General features: G+C 52.2%; 1 protein-coding gene across 1 annotated transcript in view; it reads right to left on the minus strand.

The window, feature by feature from the left end:
* The window catches only part of WIPI1 (WD repeat domain, phosphoinositide interacting 1), a gene marked incomplete at its 5' end in the record, with an annotated part of 19275 nt that extends 9217 nt beyond the window's left edge, over nucleotides 1-10058 (minus strand). The window contains 4 exons of the mRNA XM_010019195.1: nucleotides 1004-1101; nucleotides 4754-4850; nucleotides 8309-8478; nucleotides 9976-10058. Coding sequence (XP_010017497.1) covers nucleotides 1004-1101; nucleotides 4754-4850; nucleotides 8309-8478; nucleotides 9976-10058 — 448 coding nt within the window. The remainder of the gene's footprint in view (nucleotides 1-1003; nucleotides 1102-4753; nucleotides 4851-8308; nucleotides 8479-9975) is intronic.
* Nucleotides 10059-11924: the final 1866 nt, after the last annotated feature.

Consider the following 11924-nt stretch of genomic DNA (forward strand, 5'->3'; position numbering starts at 1 on the left):
TAGGGCAGAAGGTGATGTGAGTGCAAAGAGACACGTTGCTCCTTGGACTGTGTAAGGGCGTTCCCTGGCTTACACCCTATCCAGGCCTGCTGATACGGATTCACGGGATCGTATCGTGCTCATGGTATCCCTTCATCATCCTCAGCATCTCTTATCTCTGCCCTACCTTGAGCTCACTCCCCACCTAGCACGGCCACTGTGGTCACAGAAAGCTCATTTCAGGGGCAGAGGTCTCAGCTCCCCATCTCTCAAGGCTGCAGGATCATAACTGAGCCCTCCCCGAAGCCTGGCATGTCTTTGTGCAGAGACAGAGCCTCCTTCCTTGCAATTCCCTCTGCTCTACAGCAGATCCTGCTGCAGTGACACCACCGTGGTGCCTGCAGAGAGTCCAGGCCCTCGCTAGCACCTCTCACAGCAGCAGCAGCAGCGTGTTCTCCCCTTGTGCTCTGCTCCTCCCCTGCTGCAGATCCTCAGCTCCCGCTGCACGTACAGAGCCACAGCCTTACGTAATCCAAAGCCCTGGCATAAACAGCAGATAATCATGACCCTGCTTCCAGCCAGGGACAGGCTTCCTGAAGGGGCTTTGGATACCTTGCCCTCTCCGTGACTTTGGGTCTGGCATCTCTTCCAGCCTGTGGCTGCGCATGGAGCAGCTCCAACCTCTCTGAGCTACCCTGGTCACATCCCCTCTGTGGGATACGCTTCCTATAAGAACCCCCAATAGGAACCCCTGTGTCAGCCTGGCAGCAGCTTCAGGCTGCAGGGTAATGGGTCACGTTTCCCTGAATATCCCATAGTGGGAGATGGATGTCCTGATCTCAGAGAGGCTGTCTGCTTCGCACGGCATCCAAGCAAGGGGAACGTGCCTCCCTGGGCAATTCCCTTGCAGCCTAGCTCGGCGGAGTGTATTTATTCATCCTTCCCAAAGGCCCCGTTGGCTTTGCTGTGGTTCTGTTTGTTTTCAGTCCCTGCCCGTATCCATACGTGCGAGCTTCGCACTTACCAAACTATTTCCGTCGTAAAGCGCGATCTCTCCGCTGGTCGCGCTGCCGGGATAAGCCAAGTAGGAGTTGGCGTGGTTGATGGAGAGAGCACACAGACCTGGCACGGCGAGAGGGACACGGCTCAGCTTGTTTGGGAAGGCAGAAACGCGGCCATGGACCCCGCAGGGGGCTCAGGCTCTGTCTCATTTTGGGACAGTGTCTGGCACCGGGCGCAGGGCGCTGGCAATGCCTCGGCCGTGGGGACACCTGCTGGCATGGGACAGTACGGCTCCCTCCGCCCCAAACCCTCCTGCTCTGAAGCCTGCTTTGAGGCTTCTCACCCTTAACTATCTCCTTTGAGAAGGCAGGAATAGGTGCATGAAACACAGCAGGGGCGCAGGGCTATCAGGGCAACTGACCAGGCACATCTGGACACCTCCAGATGTGCACAGGATGTGTGTGCTGGGTGAGATGAGCAACGCAGCATGGACACAGCCCCGGTATGAAGGTTGGCACACGAAGCCTGGCATGCAAAGAAGTGGCTGTGGGGCTGTTTCCTTTTTCTCTGAACGGAAAAGGGAAGCAGAGAGAGACCAAACAAATGCCACAGTTATGCAGGGAGTTTCCGGCTGACAAGGAACTTGAACGTAGCTAAATTTTAAGCACAGGGGGAGTTCTTCCCCGTAACAGCCATCTGGGTTTATGCCAACGTGAGCATAAAGGTTCCCAAACACCCCTTTCAAAGTGAGCAGGAATTGCAGGATGAGACAGGGAGGGATGGATGGCTCTGTGTGCGAGTATGTCCATCCGCCTGTCCCCCAGGTGACCTTGGAAAAGAACATCTCTTCCTGCCTCCCATTTGTGCCTCTGCCCGAGGACCCATCCCTGTGAATCCTGTCACATACAGAAGCGAGCCTCCCCTGCTTCCTGCACCGCATCCGCGTGCTCCCAGTCCTCCCAAATCCCACTCAAGGCTTCTGCACGACCTGAGCTTCCTGATCCCCACCTCACCCCACGTGCGGAGGAAGCCGCGGGGTTAAAGGCTGCTGGGGCTGCTGCTGTCACATTCCTCAAAGCAGGAGACCTGAATGCTGCACGAGTGTGCACGGACTCACACACGGACCATGCAACCCGTCATGTCAGGACACAGCCCTGGCCCCGGCCCAGCAGCGGGGAAGGAGAGTCTGAAGCTCTCGTTTTAGGTCATTGTTTATAACTAAACAAAGAGACCGCAACGGAGCTTTGGATGGGCCATGGGCCCCGGGATCCACTCCCTATCAGTCAGAGGCTTTTACATCGTGCCAGGGACAGCATGCGCAGGGGAGAAGAGGTAGCAAAGTGCAGGCAAAGGAAAGGCACCCGAAGAGGGAGGGATAGGAGGAAGGCAACGACAGACCAGAGGCTTTGCTCGTGATGAGCGTCCCATCTGTTCAGGACGGTGTTCCCCCGGCCCAGGCAGCCCCGGAGGGATCAGCAGAGCCCTTTCCCTAAGCATTGGATCTAGGGAATGCTCAGGCTGAACAAAGCAGGCTCTGAGCGGCTGCTGTGAGTCACCCGCTCCCTCTGCGCCCGCCTGGCTGGGAGAGGCCGACGGGAAACCAGGCCAGGGGAAAACACAGATGTGAGTGTACTGGGCTGACCTCGGGGAGGCACAAAGAACAAGGAGCACAAAGGACATGACAGCCTTTGAAGATGCTCCTCTGCTCTCACAGCCCGGACGAGGATTCGTGGGTGCAGTGGTGGGCTCAGGAGGGAGGAAGCAGGCTGGTGCTGCTCAGGATGGCACCTCTGGGAGTGCCACATCACCTCAAGCAGCAGGGAAACCAGGTACCCTGTCAGAGAAGCCCTGCCTTGCCCCCAGGCACATCTGGGGCTTTGGGGAGAGCCACATGAGGTGGTTTCCAAAGTTGGAGTCATGGCACATGTGTCACCAAGAGCACCGTGACCTCCTCAGTGCAAATCCTGCCCCTGACACGAGCCACATGAAAAACAACATGCTCAAGTGCACTTGGAAAACAACAGCCTCAGTACTACGTGCATCTTCCTCTCCTGTTTGGAGGAGGCTGGAGCAGGAGCCAGATCCTGCCCAGGAACAGCCTGAGATCTCACTGTGACTGGTTGGTGGATGTGCAGCAAGTCCTGTTCCTCACTTGTGCTGGCACTGCCGTGCCCAGGGCACACACTTTGGGGGGGTGGCACACATTGTGTATGCTCCTACACCCCCCAGCACAGATCCCCACTCCACAAGGAGTGGTAAGACCGGGCTGCCTCAGCCTCCGGGACACACTGTTCTCAGGGTCAGGTTTGGGATCAAAGCACTTGATCCAGGGACAAAGGGAGCACGCATGGCACTTGCACTCAGCTCATTTCAGTGACAGATGCTGCAGTAAAAGGGTTTTAAACAACTGAGCCTATATGAAGCCCTGTGATCCTGCCCAGTGAGCTGATTGCTGCTGCTCTGAAACCATGACCTGATCATTCATCCCCACTCCAGGCCTGGAGACCTCTGCCCTCGTTGCCAGGCTGGGCGTCCTCGGGAAGGTTTTCAACTCCAATTATGTTTGCAGTGTTTAGCATGTTTAATCCACACGGAGAAGCCATCTGCTGAGGCCTGAAGTAGGTCAGGGGAGCCGCCAGAGGAGCGTCCCTTGAAAGCCAGACATGAGCATCACATCAGCAGCTTCCCCACCAACCACCCGTGAAACGATGCTGCAGCCTGCGACCGGCCGGGATATCACAGCGCTGCCGCAGGCGCTCGGCCAACATTCCCTCGTCCATGGCTAAAAATAGCTCCTCTCCCACAAGCAGGAAAGCCGGATTCACCCTACGCTGCACACAGAGAACGTATTCTGCAGCCACCTGCCCTGCCCTGTGCGTTTGCAGTGTATGTGGGATACATGCCCCATCCCTGGCAGTGTTCAAGGCCAGGTTGGACAGATCCTTGGGTGACATGGTCTAATGGTGATATGTCCCTGCCCATGGCAGGGGGTTGGAACTGGATGATCTTCAGGTCCTTTCTAACCCAAACCATTCTATGATTCTATAATATCAAGTGGCAGCCCAGGCTCCTGAGGACTCCCTGGCAGGGAATTAGCTGCGTGTTGTGCCCCAGGTGATCTTCACAGCTCTAATCACTTTGGGAGCTGACCCCAAGGCAACCACAGGAGCTTTGTACCGTAGCGGAGCAATGCATGTCCATGGCCAAAAGAGAACCTGGGTTAACCACAGGTCTGCAGGGAGCGGGGAGCTCTGCAGCACAGTGTGATGCTGCAGAGCTGACTCACTCCGGCAGCGCGGGAAAGCGGGGCCGGATAGTGGGAACACCGTGGGACGCTGACGCAGGACATGATGAAGGAAGGGCAGGGAGCTCCAGAGGGAGAATTTCAAGTTGTCCTGTATGTGATGGGAAACTTGTGGTTCTGGTTTCCTTAGTTTCCTGCTTGTGACTGAAAATAAAGGCATGCTGTGGGAAGCTGTGAGCTGCATGGACATCTCACATGAGGACAGGAAGGGAGCGAACCTGGGAGGTGAAGTCAAACCGTGCTGACAACTTCTGCCCTGCTTTACTGCATCTGCTGATCAGGACAGAACAAACCCCTCTGTTCTCCTCTCCCAAGCCCAGGTGGCTGCCTCCCTGCATTTCTGGCTCCCCAAAGCTGACTTAGGATACACAAGGCAAAGGTTGGTTTAAATTCTAACAGGAGTGTTGTGGCTCTACAAAGCTCCTGCAGAGCTGATCAACCCCTTTCACACAGTTCTCCCACGCTTACCTGTTGTATTCGGAGGTGTATCCATAATAGTCTTCAAAAGCTTCATGTCCTTAATGTTGTGGATGTAAATTGACTCTTCAAGGCAAACAACCAGCCTCTGCAAGGACAAAAGGGACATGCACAGAACCTCAGCAGCATGGGCATGGTTCCTCTGTCTGCTGCTCCCACAGTTCACAAACCCAAATCTTCACTCTCAGAAGAACTCAAAGGAATTTCTCATGCACTGGAATGTAACTGAAACATCATCTCTTCTGCTCCTCCATCCCCTCTAACTGGACAACCTTTGATTTTGGATGACTCTGCTTTTGAGAGCTGCTGCATCTGGTCTTGCTTTAGAAAGCAGGTAACACATCATGACTTCTCTGCTACTCTAATTGCTGATCTTCAACATCCCCCAACCCCAGAACAGGAGAACACACTAGGGTTCTACCCACCATGGGCCTTGGTTGCCATCTATTCCTACACCAACTTTTCTTTGCAGTTCTTTTCATAGCAAATAGCTTTTTGATCATAAAGACCTGGCAGCAGAGGAGCTGCCAGTCCTGCCTGCCTGCAGATGGGACTATGTACCCCTTGCCCGAACTTTCTCCTGATTTGAGAGCAAACACTTAGGTGATGCTGCTGTTAGCCCCACTGCTGCTAAACTTAATGCATCTGTGCAGCACATCAATGTTTCTCATCCCATCCAGCATCAGCAGGTGAGGCTCTGCTTTGTGTGCCTGTAGAATGGCACAAAAACTGGGCTGGGAGAGGTTTGTTTGGGGACAGTCACGTTTACAGCCTCTTGGCAGATGGGCAGGGGATTTCCAAGCTCATGTGCTTGTACCTTTTCTGCTGCACTCTTCAGGAACACGCACCCAGCCAAGAGGCAGCCGCTAAGAGAGGAGCTGCCAAGTGCTGGGGAGGAAAGGCACAGAGGAAAGAGGAAACCTAATGCTGTAACCTTAGCACCGGGCCACCATCTGTGTGACCGCTCAGCTCCGTGTCCCAGCTTGGTCCAGATCAATACGTGTTACCACGGAGGCATTTGGCACAGAGGCTGTTTTTGGGACCAGGCTCTGGATCTGGCTGAAGGGTTGTGCTTTCTAAGTCCCGCGAGCGCACAGCTCCACCTGTATTAGTGCCAAGTGTCCAGAAGCACTGAAAACCTCCCAATACAAATGGAAGGCTACACTCCATCCAGGCTCCCGAAGCTGGAGCACCCAAATCCATATCCAGGAAGCCTCCACCTCTTTAGAAATGAGGCCACTTATTTAGTATCTAAATGTGGAGCTTAGTCACTAACTTGAAACACCCACATTAGAAAATCTTTGCTTTGCTCCACCATTACTCTCGGATCAAACTCTTTCACAGCATCTGGGGCTGTGTCAGGGCCATTTTGCATTTCCAGGAAGACTTTGCCTTTTCTACAATAACAGCCATCAACTTGCTAGCAGAGACCGAGAGGAATATTTATACAGCTGAATTCAGCAAAGCCACCATGAGCCTTCCCAGAACTGCAAACACGCTGCTATTGATGTACAGGTGAAAGGAGGGTCCCAGATGATGGCAAAGCCAGAGCTGCAGCCAAGAGATGCTGGCACCAACAGGGCCAAAATCCAGGAAAGCGATGGGGGCAGGAGGTGAACAGGAGAAGGAGGCCTGGACAAGCTCACCATGAGTTGGAGAGGGCTGGTTCTCTGCTTCCTCAGTCCAAGCTAATGTCACTGCGAACCCTGCTGAGATGAGGAATGGGTTCTATCCTTGTGGTGCACTCAGATGGGGCCTTAGAGAAGATGCCTGATGCTGTGAGTGCTACACAGGGCTGCTGCAAGGCTCTGTGTCTTCTACAGAATGTTACTGCTCATCAGTGTTTTCATTTAGTACTTGAGTTTGACATGAATCAGGTGAGAGAACTGAGTTGTATGTTGAGGACCTAAATGCGCTGGGTATGGACACAGCCAGATCAAACATCCCCAAAGAGCTCAGCAGGGCTTCAGCAGTGAATGAAAACCCAGGGAGGTTACAGGAGAGCTTCTCATTGGTCCCACAGCACAGCTTTATGTGCCACCTTGAGACAAACCATGATCTACCTTAACACACTTAAGAGTTATGATGGAGCTTGGAACAAAGAATTCCCATGGATCAGCAACAACCGAGGGACTTGCTTGTTTTGTTTGCACAACAAGGACATTTTCACAGGGAAATCAAATTGAAACATGCACCATTTGTTTGACAGCTGTTTCTGGTTTATTTGCCACCATCTTCCTGTGTTAATGCCTTGTGTGGGATATGGTCTTCTATGGACTTCTAATGAAGTACAAAAGCCTAGGCATGGGGTTCAAATGTCCCAGCACATGCAGAACGTGACCGCCCGCCTCCAGTTTAAATCTCAATCACAGACTGGAACAGTGATTTCTCTTCTGTCTACCCCAGTAAGTGCAGCACTCCCAGCTCTCTCCAGGTGTGCCTGTGTTACAGCTGGAGGATGAGCTCAGCCAGGATTGGAATCCAAGCTCATAAAGCAGCCAAGGAACACGGATGCAGGGCTGGGCCTGTGCATCATCTTCAGGCAATCTCCAGAGCAGCACACGGGGAAAAGCCTGAACTTTCTCTCACACTGATCTCCTAGAGCAGAATCTCCCAGTATATTTTTACACATGTTCATCTATCTGCAATTCAAAGAAAGTCCTTATTTTGCCAGCTCCATTGTAAGTTTAAGTGAAAAAAATCAATTTAGGGCAGATTTAATTGTAGTACAGGAACTTCTGGTCAAACAGAGCTTTACTGGAAACTCAACACAGAGCTTCCTTATGAGAGAGCCTCACTGCAGGACTCACTGTTGCTAACTGAAGAGAGGCTGATTATATACAATTACACAGACTGCTTATTTCTCCATTGTAAAATGTCCTCTGCTTCTCATGGCATATACTTTGAAAATATGGACAAAAAGAAAAGATGACTTAAAGGCCTCCAAAAGGGCTCAGGGCTGCATGAGGCTGTGTCAGTTCAGAGAATAACACTCTGAAAGTCACCTTCTAAGTGGTCTGAATGTTTTCTATACCTTTAAAAATAAAACAAGGCTGTTGCAGTACTTGAAAACCAGCCTTCTGCCTCATGCTCAGAGTTCAAGTCACTCCTGGGTTTTGTTACCAACTTTGAAGGTCTCATCTGTAACCAAGATGGCAGAGGTGGGCCTGCAGTCAGGATGTGGAATCCGAGGGAGGGAAGAGGATGAAAAAGTGTGTTTTTGGCAGAGCTGTGTGCTGAATGAGCAAAAAGGCAGACAACAAAAAGCCTTTGTGTGACTGCTGTGGAAACACGGACTTTGCTTCATTTTACTGCAGCAAACAGAGGCAGCAGATGATACCCACCGCATCCTGCTCCTCTGTCAGGTCAGTGAGCCTGAAGTGGAGCTGGCAGGAGGGGACAGGTCCCTCTGTCCCACTTCAGTCTCCAGGCAAACCTAACCAGGCTGCTGCTGTGCTGGGCAGTGGGGTTCCAGATGGAAAGTCAACAGCAGCAAAGAGCCAGTGTGACAACAACTCTGGCTAACCCCTTTGCCCAGGCTCTTACCTGACGGTTCAGCCGGATAGACAGTATGTTACTGGAATAGCTGTAGTTGCAGATCTCTGTCCCTTTCTTGAAGTGGTACACATTCATTTGCTGTGGCTTGGCATGACTGACCACAACCACAAGGCTGCTGGAGAACAGACGCTCCACGATGTAAACATCTGGGATTTCATCTGGGCACAGAAGGGAAAGCAAGACAAGAGGCTTTAGCTTGGCTTATGGTGGGTTTGACTCGTGTAAGACTCAACTCCAGAAGGATTTGGGTTGGAACGTTCAGTGCTGAGGTGTTCCACATCTGCTTTTGTTACAGATTTCTCATAGCTGGCACAAAGCATTTGGGTCAGAGCAGAAAAAGGTTAATGAACCTTCACCTAAGGCAAAACTTAAGCCAGCCCCCTTTGACAGTGCTGTTGTGCCTCTCCTGGGCAGGGCTCTCCAGCTGAAGCTAATCCCTGGGTCCTCCAGCTGTACTTAATGCTTGGGAAGGGGATATAAAAAGGAGGAGCTCACCAAGCTTGGTCAGGGACTTTCCTGGAGGGGGTGAGCAAGCTGGGGCTTACTGAGGTGAGGAACAAACAGTGTGTAACTCACTGTTTATTCTGCATGGAGTCTTGTTTCTCCTGGCTTCCTTAGGGAAGGCTGATGTATTTAAGCCCTCCCTGTTAGTAGGACTGTGGTCTCCAGAGAGCTCTAGCGTGGCTGTGGTGACAGTGGTGTGGTATGTCTCACAGAGACCACACTTGTGGATGGTTCCTGTTGTGCTGAGAAGGCACCATTACAGTGGTCCTGGTGGACCTGCACCTAAATCATCAGAGGCTATGATGTTTTAGTGAAGGTAGCCCTGAATGGTGCTTAGTGCTTGGGCACAAGGACTGCTTGTATCTCAACCCGTCGCCTTGAGTGTCTCAGCAGCATGGATCTGGTTTCTTTTGGCCTGATTCTGGGGCAATCCAAACTCATAAATACCTTTTAATATAATGCTATGACTTGCTGCTGTACAGCAGCTTAGTTACCCTGTGAGACAGAGGAAAGGAGCCTGGGCTTGGCTCCAGGTGATGCAGCTATGTCTGGTTGCTGAGACTCCTTCTACAGCCAGAGACCAGCAGATGTGAGGTTTATCTTTAGTGCATCACAGCTGAAACACTTCTGGCCATGGCCTGAACTAGAGTATGTGCTCCCTGAGGCCTGACTTGCTTTGGGCTGTGAAGTGCACTGCATGCTGCTCGGAGCACAGCTGAAAGCCTGCTGTGAATGACCTTCTTACATGGGAAACCTGTCAAAAACATCCAGTAAATACCACACTGGACTAAAAGCCTGCAAATCATCCAGCATCTGTGTTGGGAGCCTGCAGTCCATGTATCTGAAACATGCCTGTGGTAAACTACCTCTGAATGCTGGTTTGTAGGACAAGCTGCTGCTGTCAGACTGGCAGCAGTGAGAAAGAAGCTGGACTGCAACAGAGTTAAAGGACTCCCACAAGTTTCAAGTACTACTGAAGGTTCATAAGCTTCTCCAAGGCTGTGTCTCACTCTAAAGGCTGCTGTGCACAGGGCAGTAACCAGAGCTGTTCATCTCCTGATACGGGTACAGCAGAATCACCCTCTCGAGGCAGGCTCAAATGCAGTCATACAGGTAAAGGCTGTCAGCCAGTACTGAAACAGAACACTTACTGCTTTCATGGACCTGGTCCAGTTGTTCCACAGAGCTTAAGGAGAAAAGCCTGTATCCAGTTGTGGTTCCAATTGCCAGGGAGCTGCAAAGACAAGACAAAAACCTGCTAGTTCAGATTTTAAAGCCTCGAGGTGATAGCAAGAGTCCCTGCAGGTAGGGTGTGCTGGTTCTGACTGGGATAGACTTAATCTTCCAGACTAGCTTGTATGGAGTGGTGTTTTGTGCTGGGAACAGTGCTGATAACACAGGGATGTCCTAGTTACAGCTGAACATTGCTTACACAGAGTCAAGGCCTTTCTGCTCCTTACCCCACCAGTGAGAAGGCTGGGGGTGCACAGGGAATTAGGAGAGGACACATCCAGGACAGCTGACCCCAGAGATATCCCACACCATATTTATATGCTAAGCATATATACCTGGGGAAGAGGAAGGAGGGATGTTTAGAGGGATGCTGTTTGTCTCCCTGTTAGGTGTGATGGAGCCCTGCTTGCCTGGGGATGGCTGAACACCTGCCTGCCAATGGGAAGTGGTGGATGGATTCCCTGTTTTGCTTTGCTAATGTGCAAGGCTTTTGCTTTCTCTATTAAACTGTCTTTATCTCAGCCCATGAGTTTTCTCACTTTTACCCTTTTGGTTCTGTCCCCCATTGCATTGGAAGGGAGTGAGTGAGCAACTGCTTGGGGCTTAGCTGCTGGCTGGGATTAAACCATGACACAGGGGAAGTAATTCCTGCAGTGGCATCCATGAAGGCACAACTTCAGTTTCCACTCTCAATCTAGAGCATATAAAATAACAAACCCAGGCCTCTGTGTTTCCATCTGAGGCTACTGCAGCCTACAGAGGGCAAGTATCCCTGTGAGATGGCAAGCTATCACCCATTCATATTGTACTGTGGCTGCCAGAGGAACAAATAAGTGTTATCATAACCTGAAAGGCTGCAGATGGGATGTTTTGGACATAAAGGGGCTGTTTCCTAAGGCAGGAGCTGCTCCATCTGTGTGACACTAACTTGTGAGGGCTGTGGAAGGTTTGCTCTCACTAATAGCAGTGGGTGCAGGCATGTAGTATGAGACACAGTCATGCCAAGTGCTGGCTCTGCTCAGTTCCAGACACAGTAAGCAGCAACATGTAGATCTTAAATTAATGCTGATTTAAGACCTGCCCAGTGCCCTGATGCACAGGGGTTGTGGTGACCAGCAGTTCACCACCCATCAATGCACTCTTTGTTTAGACACAGTAAATGCAAAGCAGTGCTGCAAAGGTATCAGTATTCAGGTGTGAGGCTGGTGTCTGTGGTTCTTATCTTGTGCCCCATGATCTGGGCTGCTCTGGGCTATGACTGCTGCTGCGCCGTGTGTCTCGCTGCTCCAGGATGTTTGTTGTACCTTTTGGAGATGGTTCTTAAATGACTGGCTTTGAAGCAGGTAAACCGCAGGTCAGCAATGGGGAGAGGCTCCAATGGAACCCGCTGTCTGAGGTGATGGAATCTGTGAGCATTTGGGAATGCTCCATCCCTGGCAGTGTTCAAGGCCAGGTTGGACACAGGGGCTTGGAGCAACCTGCTCTAGTGGAAGGTGTCCCTGCCCGGGGCAGGGGTTGGAGCTGGAGGAGCTTTAAGGTCCCTTCAACCCATTCTATGATGGGGCCATGCCAGGACACAGGCTGCTCACCAAGAGGCTCCCGGTGACTCTGCCACCTACAAGGTGGCCACAGCTCAGGTCAGCAGCCAAAGCCCTCGGAGACAGTCCCTTCTCCGACCGTCCCGAGCTGCTGGGGAGGGGAATCCCGGCGATCCCTCGGCATTTGCTGCCTCCCAGAGACCGAACCGGGGGGAACCTGAGGACGTGTCCCCAGAGCGGCAGGGCAGAGCCCGCGGGATCGCGCAGGGCCCCGTTTGGACCGTGAGGAGCCTCGTTCGGGGCCCCGCGGAGCCGGATTCGGGGGAAGG

This window comes from Nestor notabilis, unplaced genomic scaffold, assembly GCF_000696875.1.
Source record: "Nestor notabilis isolate BGI_N333 unplaced genomic scaffold, ASM69687v1 scaffold19157, whole genome shotgun sequence".
Taxonomy (NCBI): Eukaryota; Metazoa; Chordata; class Aves; order Psittaciformes; family Psittacidae; genus Nestor; species Nestor notabilis.